Consider the following 16,095-nt stretch of genomic DNA (forward strand, 5'->3'; position numbering starts at 1 on the left):
TCCCCCCCCCCCTGCTTACTGGCTGCTCAATCCTTACTCCACCCACTCAGACAGGAATCATTAGTCTATGACTCGTTGTTGAAGGGGGGTTGGTTAGAAGTGTCCTCTTCCTTCACAACGACATTTTCAGGAGTTACATGTACTCGGGACTCTTTAAACGATGTCTCAATTTCGGGATCTGAATTGTCGTGTTTAAAAAAAAAATTTTTTTTTTGCTTGAATTTCGTCAAACATTCGTTTTTCGACTATTTCATTTTGCCCCACTCTCCCCTATATTTACAGAAATCTTCTGGTTTTCTATTCATTTTCAGGGAAAAATGGAACTGAAATTTCCAGTTTTCTTAAATTTTTCCACGAAATTCTGAATTTTCAATGACGAAATTCATTGAAATTTCAGTGGACATTCAGTAGTGAAGTGGTAAATCGGGTTAAGTCGATTTTGACTATTGATCAGTTTTTGACGAATATCTCGGAATCTAAATGAGAGAAAAATTTTTGTCATGACCTTTTTTGTAGAGCCTATTGAAGGTTAGAAAAAAGGTCAGGGTTATTATATTTTACTAAAAAGAATTATTATTATTTCAAATAATTTATTTTTCTGTTTTATAATTATTACATTTCATTATTATTATTATTATTATTATTATTAGTCTCATTATTCAAACCATTCATATTCAATCAATTTGATATGATTTTGGTGATGGATTTGTTATTATTATTACAGGTAATAATAATAATAATAATAATAATAATAATAATAATAATAATAATAATAATAATAATAATAATAATACTTTTCTAGAACCAATTAAGGGTTATAAAAGAGGTCATGACAAAAATTTTTTTGTGTCTCTTAGATTCCGAAATATTCATCAAAAATAGGCCAAAAGTCAAAATCGATTTAACCCGATTTACCACTTTGCTACTGAATTAAGTTCGATAAAAATTTCCGAAAAATGTACCGGAAATTTCAGGCAAGAATTTTCAACAGTGCAGGCGCCAAAACATTTTAATTTAGTAACATTTAGTAAAATTTTACATTTAGTGTCTGAAAAATGTCTACAAAATGTGTGCGAAATTCAGATATTCGTTTTTGCTGTGGTAGATTTTACCCGTGTGCAGATCGAAAAAAAAAACAATGAGTTATTTAATTACGATGAGAATAATTCTTCTGCAATTTTGGAGAATTTCGCCGCTATTCAATTGAGTTTCGACTAGCATCTAAATGGAGTACAGCGGGCAAATGCCCCGGAGAATTTTGTTATGTCTGGCGATGATCGAACCGAGACTCAACCGTATGATATTTCGCCGTGTGGTGCACGATTGCAGTCGATTCAAATTCCCAGTATCATTATTTCGATTGAATTCGCTCATCCACCTGCCCCGACCCCTCTCTCTCCCCTCCACGCTCCTTCCTCCGACATTAATGGCAGTGTCAAACTGTCTCAATTTTTTTGCACTTTAGGTATCCACTAAAATTCGACACAAAAATAAACCGTAAAAAACAGAGTTCTCATGCCTCTTCAGACGCCAGAAACAGGATGAACCACTTGGCCGCGATACATTGGGTCGAGTCCCTCTTGTCTCGAACTAGAAACGGAAGTAGTTGTATTTTGTCTAGTCTAAGCGCCCGACTAAAGCTGGAATTATCCACTGACAATCAAATGCTAGAACTTTTTCTTCAATTTTCATTCGTCTTCAGAATTATTCATCTCGGTAGTTGATAACTATTATAGTTGTTTTTACTCATGAATGTGCAATATGCTTCCGAGCGGTTATTTTGCACATCATTTCCTTCTATCGTGTATAATTCAGTAGCGAAGTGGTAAAACGGTACAAGTCAATTTTGACTGTTGACCAGTTTTCAATGAATATCTCGGAATCTAAGGGAGACAGCAAGGTTTTTGTTAGAACCTTTTTTGTAGAGCCGATTGAGAGCTACAACAAATGTAATTACGAAAATTTCGTCATCTCCCTTAGATTCCGAAATATTCCTCAAAAACTCAACTGGGAGGTGAGTCGACTTAAACCGCTTTACCACTTCGCTACTCAATTATTTGTATAGTTCTTTTTATCAAATTGATTGAATATGATTTCTTTTAACTAATTTTGGCCGATTTTTAACTTAGTTAAATGTTATCATCGTCATTATTCTTACACTGATGGACAGGATTAGGTCTCACCAAACGTTCATTCGTTAAGGATGTTCTACACCCTTTCTGCCACAATTCACGTTTTTTTAATTTTTCTGGCAAACTTATGATGGAATTGACGTGAAAAAATATAACGTTTTTGCGTTTTGTCATTATTTAATGACTGACGAAATTTTAAGGTGGTGCGAAAATTTTCCTGCGTTTTCTCTGAACTTTTAAAAAGAATCACAAAACTGTAGAAAAAACGCATGAAAATTATCGCACCACTACGCAACTTCGTGAGCCATTAAAGAATGACAAACCACAAAATCGTTATATTTTTTCACGTCACTCCCATCGATAATTTGCCAGAAAAATGAAAACAACGTCAATTTTGGCTAAAAGGGTGTCGAACATCCTTAATAGTTAACGAATCTTGTTTGGAATAAATGAATCATTCTATCAGCGTATTATTCCTTTGTTTTGTACAACCGATTGTCTTTTTTACAGCACTCCCCTCAGCCCTTCGATAAAATGTTGGTAGAAAATTTTTATTTATACGTACTTGAATGAATTTGAAATATCACATTTGAAGAAACCATTGGAATGCTCACTTTCAGGGAAATTCATGAAAAATTTGTAATTTTCAACAATCATCATAAAAATCAAATCAACCAATATAGCTATCGTAATTATCTTTCAACTTCGACTTAATGGCATTAAAACAAATGTTTTGAGTTATGATTGAATTCATTTGAAGCATGATATTCAAAGATATCCCCGGAATTCTGATTTTGAAAAAATACAAATTTTTGTAAATTTTCAAATAAATCAAAATAAATAATCATTGCTGTCGTTTTCATCTTCGAACTCGGTCAAAAGAACATCCAAACAAATTTTTTAAGACATTATTCAATCAATTCAGAACGTTTTTTTTAGTTATCTTGGAACAACCGATTTTTTAAAAATTTCGAAAATTAAAAAAACTATTCGATGAATTAAATTTTTTTACATTCATTAGCGAATAATTGACGACACGTATGTGTTACATACGTACACACATACACACTCACACGTGTTAAGAACGGGGTCTAGAAATTGAATTATCAGACTTTTTGGATCAACTGGGTCGATATAAAACAAAAAATCCAGAACTTAAAACGAATTTGAACGACTACAAAGCTTCCATCCGGAAGCAAAACTACACTAAATTAATATAAAAACAATTTCTCACATGAAATTTGTTTCATAATTTCATAAACGGATATTTAAAAATTTTATATTTATATTTTCTCAAAAATTCTAGGGCAGAATGGGTCATTCTCGACTACATTCACGAGTCAGAGAATTTTCTAAACAATTTAAAATGACCAAAATGTATAAAAACCAAGAGATTTTTTTTTCTCGTAATTTTTTTGGCAGTCTGGAAGGCAAAATGGGTCGTATTTTTTTCGTTTGATGGGTATTGATTGGGGTAATCTTCGACCCCCCTGTCTAATTGTTGGGAATCACTTAGGAGAATGAAGAAGAAAAAAAATGAAATTTCGTTTTTTATCTCTCCTTTGGAGTATTTTTTGCACTTCCCTCGTCACTACGAACTCTCTGGACTCTGAGATGTTTGGGGGCCTAATGCGAGCCAACCCGGCGCTAACAAATGAGCCTCATTTGTCCTCTGTCAGGTACTTTTTGGCCCCTCCCCCCTTCTTTTACTAGGAAGACCCGAGTGCCACCCGTCTGGCCTTGATGCACCTCATTGGCCCTGTTCTCGGTCTTGTGTTTTGTTCCTTTACAAATCACACTCTTGATCTTCATTCAACTAGAGACAATTTATAATCTCGACGTAAAATAGTGAATAGTGAATTGAATCAATTTCATTTTTGTTCGGTTTCTCAGGTAAAAGTCAATTGTCATTCAGTAGCGAAGGGATAAAACGGTTTAAGGATATCCTGGCGGATTTTTAAGGGGAGACTACTGTGAGTCTTAAAAGTCGTGGGTTATTGGAGTGAGACTTTTCATACGTTGAAAATCGATTATATAGATCTGAAAACGAATAATTAGTGCAACAAAAATAGTATTTTTCCGGCCTGTTGCGATGGGGTTTTTTACTCGTGTGGCGTTGGCCTCCGAGCCGTAGGCGAGGACTGGCCAACCACTGGCCCCACTGGCCCCAAACTCCAATTTTTGAGCTACAAAAGTTTTTTTTTCAAAATTTTCGGAAAAATGTGTGGAACTACAATTACGAGCCAGTTTTTTGGAATTCGACTCCTACACAGCTGATTTAGGTTTTTTTCATATAAAAAAATTTACTATTTGTGTAAAAAAATAGAAAAAAAGCAAATTTAGCAATGTAAGAGGTGAATTAAAAAAAAATAGCTCGTAATTGTTATTCCGCGTATTTTTCCGAAAATTTTGAAAAAAAAATCCTTCGTAGCTCAAACATTGGAGGCCCTGGACTGTTTTTGGCATTTTAAGAGTTTTCGGGCAAACGAACAATAAAAAAATTTTTTTTTGCACTAATTGCACTGGGGCCTCCAATTTTTGAACTACAAAAGATTTTTTTTTTTCAAAATTTTCGTAAAAATGTGTGGAACAACAATTACGAGCCAGTTTTTTGGAATTTGACTCCTACACGGCTGATTTCGGTTTTTTTCATATAAAAAAATTCACTATTTGTGTAAAAAAATACAAAAAAAAGCAAATTTGGCCATGTAAAAGGCGAATTAAAAAAAAATAGCTCAATTGTTATTCCACATATTTTTCCGAAAATTTTGAACAAAAAANGGCTGATTTCGGTTTTTTTTCATATAAAAAAATTCACTATTTGTGTAAAAAAATACAAAAAAAAGCAAATTTGGCCATGTAAAAGGCGAATTAAAAAAAAATAGCTCAATTGTTATTCCACATATTTTTCCGAAAATTTTGAACAAAAAATCCTTCGTAGCTCAAAAATTGGAGGCTCTGGACTGTTTTTGGCACTTTAAGCGTTTTTGGGCAAACGAACAATAAAAAAAAATTTTTTTTTGCACTAATTATTCGTTTTCAGATCTATGTAATCGATCTTTAACGTATGAAAAGTCGCACTCCAATAACCCACGACTTTTCAAACTCATAGTAGTCTCCCCTTGATTTGATTGTTTGCTATTATCTGTCCGGAAAGTTACGTTTTTCGATGTCGTAAAAAAAACTAGAGTATAACGAACACTATTAAAAATTTAGTCTGACCTTTTCGTGCCAAATTCCGGAAATTTCTATTATGTTCAAGTCCCACTGAAATTCCACGAAATCTTGTCATTGAAAAATTAAATATTCCATTGATTTTCTGTTCAAATGATCTAGAAATCAATAAAATACATGATTTTTCAGTTCATTTCAGTATAGTAAAGTGGTAAAACGGTACAAGACAATTTTAGCTATTGACCAGTTTTTAATGAATATCTCGGAATCTAAGCGAGATAGCAAAATTGTTGTTATAACCGTTTTTGTAGAGCCGATTGAGTGCTACAACAAATGTAATTACGAAAATTTCGCTATCTCTGTTAGATTTGAAAATAATCTCCAAAAACTCAACTGAGTCGATTTAACTCGTTTTACCATTTCGCCACTGAATTATTCTGTCAAAGTTCATAAAAATCAGGAAAATTCAGGGAAAAAAAAATTCATGTCATTTTGTCTCTGAATATTCATGTTCCACTGGAAATTCAATCAAGTTGTGAAATTTCCATCTCACTCCCACTAAAAACTCATGAATTCCCGTGAATTCCACTTAAAACTTGAAATTTCATAACCATTTTTTTCCCTAAATCCAATTCAATGTCACTCTCATGAGATTTACTACAATATCATCCATAAAATTTCAAAAAAATTCTAGCAATAAATAAGTAAAGACGTATTTCTCAAAAAAATTTATTGCTCTCACTGTCTTCCCCTTTACGTAAAAAATATCGTTCAAGCACTAAAAAAATCGATTTTGAGAGGACGGATAGTTGTCAACCAAAAATTTGATTCCCCATCGTCTGTAAACTGTTGGGGCAATTCGTCCATCGTTGAACCCATCGACAAACCTCGTTTTCCCCACCCAAAAACAACCAAAACCCTCGAGAAACCCGATAGAAATCACTTAGCAACCCTTCCCCCTCCCTCCGCCAGCCTCTGCATTTTATTGTTGATTCAGTTGGTCAGACGAATATAGACCAAGGCAGACATATAAACTTCATCCCATTCGATGAAAGTGTTTTGTCAGTGAATCGGTATGCGCTAAGAAATGAAAGGAAAAAAGGAGGGAAGAAAGAGCAAAAAGACAGCGGAGAGGGAAAGAGTGAGAGAGTTCTGACTAATTTCCAGTCGCATTCAGTCTGAGGGCGATAAAAAGTCAATTTTATACTGGGACCCGGCTAATAGCACTTCCCCTCTCCCCCTCCCAACCCCCCTATCCCACCCTTTGAAGAGCCCCAATGGACAACAGAGACCTGCGAATGGGCTCGAGAACTATTTTCTTTTTCGTTTGAAATGGCCAGAGCAGTGGATTTTATGGGGCTTATAAAAATGATACTTCGCAACTCTGAATTTTTCAGAGGGGGGCAACCTTTCGACGGTTAAAGGGGGGGGAGGGGGCTGAGGTACAAACTCGAAAGCGATGACGTCGTATACACAACGACAGCTTAACCAGTCGAAATTCTCACGTTTCTTTCTCTTATTTGCTTTTATATTTTTTTACCTTTTTCCACATTTTTTTTGACGACTCCGAGAGTTTTGGGTACAAGACGGGTTTCGGGGAATGACTACAGTCAAAAATGTCGAGGATTTCTATGGGGAAAGAAGTTTCGGATGGAGTTTGGACGGGTGAAGTACGCTTTTGGGTTTTTGTATTTTTTTCGGCGGTAATTGCAGTTAGAAATCAGTAGCGAAGTGGTAAAATGGTTTAAGTCGACTTATCTCCCAGTTTAGTTTTTGAGGAATATTTCCGAATCTAAGGGAGATGGCGAAATTTTCGCAGTTACATTTATTGTGGCTCTCAATCGGCTCTACAAAAAAGGTTATAACAAAAATTTTGCTATCTCCCTTAGTTTTCAAGATATTCATTAAAAATTGATCAATAGTCAAAATTGACTTGTACCGTTTTACCACTTCGCTACTGAATTGTAAAATGACTGTCATTTTTTATATCTAATTGTGTGACCGCAGAATGACGGCCATCTGACGCACAAATTTTCTGACGGACAGTCATTTTTTAGATCGAGTCGTATGACCCCAAACTGACGGTCATCTGACTCGATCTAAAAAATAAAATAAAATGAAGAAAATTAAATGAAATGGAAATGATAATGTCCCGCAAATTTTCGCGCGGACGGAAAATCGGCGCCACGCTGCACGGTGCGGGTGAGTCCCTGCCGACCGCTCGAGCGACAGTGTTGCTACATTCACGGCCACACGGGGAATGCGCGCATAGCGGTCAGCGCCAATGTGGCACCAGCGCGCTCGGTTTAACCCAGGGGCGGTGCGCTAACCGTGCGACGGATGAAGACTGGTGGCCAAGCATGAGCAATCGAGGGTTAATACTCGTAGGCTGTTTTTAATTACATATCAAGTTATCAGTTATAATCCTCCGAGACCTTCAAATTTATCCTACATTTCCCGAGTACAGCACAAGAATTTTTCTGCACAACTTGAATTTGACACCTAATGAAACTTGAAACTAATTGACCTAAAAAAATTGAAAAAAAAAAATTTCCCAAAAATTGTCCTCTTCTATAATTTTCAAAACTAATGGAGCAGAGTGGAAATAAAATAGGCAATGAATAATATTCAATGGAAAAAATAAGCAAAGTCGCCATTCGGAAGGATATTGTCAATTTATTAGCAAAAATAACTATACTATACGCAATACAGGAGCAATTTTCCACTTGTTATAACCCCAGAGGGAATTTTTTCACTCATCCATTGGGATTAAATGAATTTAAACAGAATAATTTTGAAACGTTGAGTTTTATATCCATTTATTACATTTATACCAACAATTCTTCACAATGTTCAGTGTAAAAAATTCACAATGATTCTAACAAAGTAAAAAATAAAAAACTTCAGTGTTTAAATTACCACTGACTGCTTTCTCTCCTTCTCAGTATCCACCGCTTCGTTTATTAAATAATCAGTGAAAGAATTATGAGGACATTTACGATGATAATGTACATACCGAATGGCCCGAGGTCTTTGCTCCTTCAGTTCCTATGAAAAATGGATAATATGAAATACATCATCATTTCATCGCTCTCTCTGAGCAAATTCCCTCTTGAAATGGGGTTGAAAATGACTCCATTCAATAAATCACAAAATTTTCCATCCAATCCAATACAAAAATAACCCATATTGCCCCTATCAATTTTTGAAAAACTGTAGAAGACCATTTCACTTTGGACTTTCTAATCCCATAACCAAATTCTGGTCATGAATTTTCTTCTCAATTTCCCCCGAAAAATCAATGGACCGAAATGAGTTGTCCCTTTCTATTTTTTTCTCTACGTTTTTTCTATTGATGATGGAATTCCAGGCTCATAGATTGTGATCATTTTCACCCCCACATGTCCCCCCTCCCCCAGAAATTTAATATAATAAATTTATAAATATGTAGAAGGGAGTGGGGCAAAATGAAACTGTCAAGAAACGGCAATTTGACGCAATTTAAGGAAAAAAATTTTTTATCCAATTTCTTCGTTGTTAACTTTTTTTTATTCTTGGGAGTGCTGATGAGAATAATAATTTTCCATTCAGTAGAACGAAAAGTTAATGAGAAGTTTGATGGGCGCAGATTTTGTCAATGGATTATTCGATTGAAATTTAGCATCAGATTTTCCTTTTTGCCCGTCTGGATCTTCCCCTGGGCCTTGCTCTGGACTTTGGATTTGAATTTTCTTCTCAATTTCTCCCGAAAAATCAATGGACCGAAATGAGTTGTCCCCGAGTTGTCCCTATTTTTTTCTCTACGTTTTTTCTATTGATGGAATTCCAGGCTCATAGATTGTGATCATTTTCACCCCCACATGTCCCCCCGCCCCCAGAAATTTAATATAATAAATTTATAAATATGTAGAAGGGAGTGGAGCAAAATGAAACTGTCAAAAAACGGCAATTTGACGCAATTTAAGGGAAAAAAAATTTTTTATCCAATTTCTTCTTTGTTAACTTTTTTAATTCTTGGGAGTGCTGATGAGAATAATAATTTTCCATTCAGTAGAACGAAAAGTTATTGAGAAGTTTGATGGGCGCAGATTTTGTCAATGGATTATTCGATTGAAATTTAGCATCAGATTTTCCTTTTTCCCCCTGTGGGTCTTGCCCTGGGCCTTGCTCTGGACTTTGCTGTTTAACTTTCTTTTCAATTAATCCATTGAAAACATCTTCGCCCGTTAAAACTTCTCAAATATTTTTCCATTCTACTGAATGGAAAATTATTATTCTCATCAGTACTCCCAAGAATAAAAAAAAAATTAATAAAAAAAATTTTTTTTGCTTGAATTGCGTCAAATAGTCGTTTTTTTACTGTTTCATTTTGCCCTATGTTTCATTATGGACCACTCTCCCCTACCATAAAATTGATAAAAATCACTAGGATATGCCGTCATATCTCTCCCTAGTCTTCCTCCAGAGCGCCTGTTTCTTCTCGACATTAGGATCCACCTCCACTGCGGGGCTAGCCGCACCCAGCCCAGACTTGCTCGTATTATTCACAAGAGGCACCTGAAAACAAACAGAAAAAAAAGCGACGATGTGAAATTCTTCTCCTTTCAATTAAAAAACTCAAAAACAATGGAATCGAATTAATTGGCTGGAACTCATGCACTTCGAGAGTTCACTCTTCGAGTGGCGCTCAATCCATCCAAACGAAAATAAAAGTAAAAATAAGAAAAAACTAAAGAGACAGAAATTGGAAGGGAACCGCCGCACACTCGGCGACCGTGAAAAACTCGTAGTCCCCGTGACATTCGTAGACACGTTTCTCGTTGGGCAATTATTGCCTCCACCAAGATTTGCATTCCGCCACCTCATCCCATGTGTGTGCAATGGCCCATTGTTCCAGGGTATGAATAAATTCGTCGGGAGTGGCTTCGCCCGGATTCATTCCCGCTTTAATTTGTCATTATTTTCATCGATTTTCCGTAAATAGTAATTGAAAAACAAAATGACCCATTTTACCCGGAACACTGAGTGAGAGAAAGAGAGATTTAAAAAAAGATGAAAAAATTTATAAAAAACTATTAGGGCAAAATCGATGTTTTTGAGAATTTGAAGATGTTTATGCATTTTCCGAACACGGAGAGAAATATTCAATAAAAATTACGTATCTTTTCCGTAATTACGGAGTGAAATGTGGTGGTAGGAAATTTTAAGGAATTGTCACGGAATTTTTTCAGAGCGTTCCGTAATTTTTATCTGAATCTGCTGTGAAAAATTACGATACACGGAGAGAAATTTTCTAGAAAAATTCTAGTACGGGTACTGGAAAAAATTACAATCCACCGGCTGTGAAACATTCAGGTGCTGTTAAGATAAAATTTTTTGGTATTTCTGGCAAAATTTCTGGGGATTTCTATGAAATTTTCCCAGAAATACGGGAAAAAATTCACGTTTTCCCCAATAAAACTTCTAGTGCCGACACTGGAATTTTTTCCTGACCGTCACTTTGCGTCTCATTTCCCGTGCTAGCACTAGAATTTTTCTAAAAATTTTCTCTCCGTGAAGCCAAAATATGTAGCGAAACGTCGCATCTGTGACAAATTAACGAACGTTGTTACATTATTTCTTCAAATTTCCCCTCGATCCCTAATTAATAATTCGTCAGTGTTGAAAAATGGGAAAAAAAAATAATAAATCGCACTTAACTATCACACAAATAATTTCACAATTCAAAAGCTGTCGTAAATTGTCACAAAAGCCAATCGGATATATCAATTCCTTTAAATTTCATAAATTTCTCAACCTTTTCCTCTGAATTTTTATTAGCCCAAGCCCATGTGGGTCGCGAGACGTCTCATCTGCCGAAAGCCCTAGAGTCTAGTCCAACCCCAAAAAAAGAAGATAAAAGAGAACGTTTGAAAAAGAAATCTCGACACCGAATTTGGGCCAAGTGGACAAGCCCTACCGCGACCCTACGCGTCTGCATGTAAATGAGGCCTCGGTGTGACTCGTCACAGACACTTGACTCAGCCCCGATAGTTACCCAAGAAAGAGAGGGCAGAGAGACACGAAGCTTTAAAGAGTACCCATCAAACACAGTGTACACTTCAGACACTGTCGTATTGGCACTGACTCGTTTTCGCATGACAGCTTATTCACTGTTATTTATTTTTTTGCGCGCTTTCTCTCTCCTTTAGATTTTTTCTTCTTCATTCCGTTTTTTTTTGCGCTCTCAACCACCATAAAAAGTACCTCACTCAATATATGAGTCTAGACTCTGTAACGGCCTTTGAATTGACAAGTATACGACAACGAGTCGTGAGGGCAAAAGTTTGTTAATAAGTGAATCAACGACAGCATTTCTCGGAGAAGTAGAAAATCGAATGTTGTGGAGCGGATCGGGAAATTTTCTGACAAATAAAAAAGGGACAACTTACAGTTGACAGATGAATTTTTTTTCTAATTGGACGAAATGTCTTTCTAGATTTTCTTTTTTTTTGAAAAACAATGTGAGGTGAAAAATGCCTCATTTTTCAATTTTTCTACTTTGTAGGAAATTTTCATGCTCAAAGGCTCAATTTTTGCTCTCTGTTGATTCTTTGAGACTCTTCTCTAGGACTTCGCATCTGCCTCTGACCTCTCCGGTTCTCTCGCAAGGGTTATCATGATGCCCTAGGGCTGGGGATGGGCGATGTTTGTCGATTAATTGAAAATTAATTTTATATATATATTTTTTTTTTTAATTTAAAAATTTATTTAAAATTATTTTTTTTATTTTTATTTTTTTTATAATTTGTTTTATATCCCTGGTTTTATCACAAATACTGGAATATATATATATATATATATATATGGCTGACACGTCTGGCAAACTTTATCACTTATATATATATATATATATTCCAGTATTTATATATATATATATATATATAAATACTAGAACTCGCTCGTCTTAATCCGACCCTAAAATAAACTTACTCTCCTACAAAAGACGTAGTTCTTGGCAAACAATATAGATATATACATATCTATACACTAAAAAATTCCCAATACTGCATTGATCTATCGATGGAAACCAGACAAGTGAAAAATCACCGTCGACGATCAGACAATGCCCTTAAAAATTTGACACTCATCAGACTTATTAACACCAGCCCTCGTTAATATTTGAATTGCGTCTGGTGGTTTGTAATTCAGCTGATCGTAGTCGACCTAGATACGAGGCAGACGTCGGGGTCGTTGGGTAGGAGGAAACCGACGTTGACAGAGAGACGGAGAAATAGATTTTAATGAATCCTCTCGCCTCATCGCTGAATATATAGGATCCAATCCGCTACATGAATCCAAATAACTGTACATTTCCTCGACCCCCATCGACATTTTCTGATTGATTCCATAGTCCTGAATTTTCACAAATAAAATTCCTTCCACGGGCCATTCCATGGTACCAATCATCCAGGAGAAAAACATTTCTTCATTTTCCATATTGAGAAATGTGAATTCACTCGCTTTCATTCTTGGGAATGTTGTCAACTCATTATTTATTGATTGTTAGTAAACAGGCTGTTTACCATATTTCTATTGAGTTTCATAATTAAAGAAAATTGGAGAATCAAATGAGAATATGTATTGTATTTCATTCATACAGCCGATGAACTTCTTCGTAAGTAATAACTCTAGGGTGACCGAGTGGGTAAAGTCAAGGACTAGCAACCGAGAGGTTCCAGGATCGAATCCCGACGAGTCCAACTTTTCACTCATCATTATCAACACACGGAGAGAAATATTCAATAAAAATTACGTATATTTACCGTAATTCCGGAGCGAAATGTCGAGGTAGGAAATTTTACGGAACCGTCAGGGAATTTTTCCGGAGCGTTTCGTAATTTTTATCTGAATCTCCTGTGAAAAATTACAATACACTAATAGAACGGATTAGTTATTGTTAACGAATGGATTTTGGTGGGAGGTTAGGATCTATTCGGTTCCACCAAATGTTCATTCGTTAATAGTTAACGAATGTACATTTGAGGAGCCTTGTTTGACTTGACTTTCGCCATTCAAGTGAACCATTCGTTAACTATTAACGAATATTCATTTGGTCATATTGTGCCCGGTGGCCTGGCGTAGTGGTTAAGGCCGTTGCCTCACAACGGATAGGTTCCAGGTTCGATTCCTGGCCGGGTAGAATGGTGAGATCTAACCATTTTTAAAGTCTTGATCAATCGCCATATNCGTCACTTAAATTATCTGAGTCGATCCCGGATCGGTGAATGAATTGTAATTTTTACTGAACATTTCTCTCCGTGCAGTTATCGGTTTCTTTAGGAAGGATCAGTCGAAGAATGTGAATTAAATTTTATGAAAACAATGTATCAATTAATTTTTTCAATTTTATCAAACCAGTAGCTACGAGGGTCAAGAGGGTCAAACTCCCTTACTTGATTATTTGATTAGCCAAGGGAGGTCCATGCTGGGCTCCCAGCACTGGCCCAATCTTGGCCCGTGTTCGTCCCCAGAATGGCAAAGCTGAAGGTAAAATTGATCTTTTTGCAGTCATGTTCAAGTTTCAAAAAACCTGAGGCAAAATGCATCGTTTTAAGGATGCATTACACACTTTTCGCAAAAATTCCACCTTTTTTTGAATTTTTGTGGCAAATTGTTGATCGAATTGACGTGAAAAAATATACCGTTTTTGCGTTTTATCATTAATTAATGGCTCACAAAATTTCATGATCGTGCAATCATTTTCCTGTGTTTTTTCTAAAACTTTTCGGAAATTCACAAAACTTTTAAAAAAATGCAGGAAAATGATTGCACTACCATGAAACTTCGTGAGTCAGTCAATAATGATAAAACGCAAAAAAAGTATATTATTTCGCGTCAATACGCTCAATAATTTGCCAGAAAAATGAAAAAAACGTGAATTTTGGCCAAAAGAGTGTAGTACATCCTTAATGAAATACCAAATTGTCTAAAGGTCCAATGGGGTCAGTTTCCACCCCCTGTTTATCTGCCAGAAAGAAAAAACGGAATTGCAAAAACGAAATAGCGCATTATCACCATTTCTCATTATGATAATTCACGTAATAGACGTTAAATGACTTGTGAAACAAGTGATAAAGTTTGCCAGACGTGTCAGCCATTTCTGGGTGGTATGGAGTAGAAATCGACGAGGGTGGGAAAATGGGCAAATAGGCCAGGACGGCTAGACGGTGGAAGGCAATGCACCGTGATTACCGATTAACCGCAGACACTGGAGGGTTTGTCTATACGATATAGTGTACTCTACCCAGTAGTTACTATTATTAGCAGTCCTCTCGTCTTTTTTTCCTACCCCTCCGCAGCCCTTTTTTCTGCAATTTCCCCTCTTCCAACATTTTTCATTTTTTTACACTTTTTTTTAATTCAAAAAGTTCCGATTTCGAATGCTGTGGTATGCCGTCTGGGCTGCGCCAGACGATGTACATGCAGTTGGGGTAAAACGGGGGGTGGAGGGTGGGGGTGCAGACTGCAGACACCCAGACGACTCGTGCCAGTTGCGAAAGTTTGTCCCTGTTTGTAATGGGTGAGATTTCTACGTTTACAAATCGAATGTGTACGCCTCCGCATAATACGGCACCTTGACAAAGTTGAATGTCGCCGGCCCAGACATCTCACTTGTGCATCTGCAGTTGTGCAATTGCAATATTGCGGTGATAATGAAAGATTTTATCGGCGTTCATATCATCATTTGAAAAATGGAGAATGCAGTGCGGTCGGAGAATGACGCGTTTGAATCGAATACGATTCTTCAGTTGAAATTCCAGTCAGTTCAATAATTTGTTTTTATGAAATTATTAAACTCATGTGTTTATTTCAATGAAAATATTTGAATTGTGTGGAATTAATTATTCACTCATTCTGAGTGAACCCTCTGTCAAATAAACGATTTAGTTTATGTGGATTGAAGACTATTTATTTTCTTAAAATTATTTTTTTTTCGGGTTCGAGGGAAATTCTGTCATTTTTAATTAAAAATTGAAAATTTTTTAATTAGTTGCCGTATGCATTTTGAATTCATGAAATCATTATTTGTATCAAGAAAACATTGATTTGTATTTTAAAAAACGATTCATTTAATACAAATGAAACCCCAAATAAAATTCAAGTTCAAAATAGAATAAGTTTTCAATGAAAAAAAATATTTTTCTGGCCGTATGCATTTTAAATTCATGAAATCATTATTTGTATCAAGAAAACATTGATTTGTATTTTAAAAAACGATTCATTTAATACAAATGAAACCCCAAATAAGATTCAAGTTCAAAATAGAATAAGTTTTCAAAGAAAAAAAATATTTTTCTGGGCGTTGAGCATTTCAAGATTACTTCACCCGCTACATCGAAAAATTTTCCCTCGAATAGCAGAAAAAGCGGCCGACCGTGCCCCCCGGACCCACCAAAAACCCTCCGAAACTTAAAATTTTTTCATCTTAAAACCCAATGAGTTTTCCCACTGAAAAAATTCCGGTATCCGATGGGGCAAAACGGGCTCTCTTCCCCAATCCCAGTTCAAATCCCCCGGTCATCCCCCCCCCCTTCAAAAGAAAAAAATTTTTAATCCTCTCAAATCCTCTTCAAACTCTTCAACCTCTCAAATCCAAATCCCTTCCTCTTCCCCACAAAAAAAAAAATCCATCATTTATCTCCATTCTCTGCATGCGGTCTACGATGCACCAGACTACATCATTGTTTGCACGGCATTAATTCGTGTTTGGCCGTCTAGACACTGGTTACACTCATCCTCACCCCCT

The 16,095-nt window shown here is 36.0% G+C and overlaps 1 protein-coding gene across 2 annotated transcripts in view; it reads right to left on the minus strand.

The window, feature by feature from the left end:
* Nucleotides 1–8,108: 8,108 nt before the first annotated feature.
* LOC107041773 (angiogenic factor with G patch and FHA domains 1) overlaps nucleotides 8,109–16,095 on the minus strand; it is a 26,902-nt gene continuing 18,915 nt past the window's right edge. For both annotated transcript variants that reach the window (XM_015262507.1, XM_015262508.1), the window contains exons 8-9: nucleotides 9,712–9,863; nucleotides 8,109–8,354 (exon numbers count right to left, since the gene is read on the minus strand). In XM_015262507.1, the coding sequence (XP_015117993.1) occupies nucleotides 9,732–9,863 (132 nt within the window). In that variant the 3' untranslated portion in view covers nucleotides 8,109–8,354; nucleotides 9,712–9,731. The remainder of the gene's footprint in view (nucleotides 8,355–9,711; nucleotides 9,864–16,095) is intronic.

The sequence above is a fragment of the Diachasma alloeum genome, unplaced genomic scaffold, assembly GCF_001412515.2.
Source record: "Diachasma alloeum isolate Michigan unplaced genomic scaffold, Dall2.0 Dall_scaffold_00379, whole genome shotgun sequence".
In the NCBI taxonomy this organism is placed as follows: domain Eukaryota; kingdom Metazoa; phylum Arthropoda; class Insecta; order Hymenoptera; family Braconidae; genus Diachasma; species Diachasma alloeum.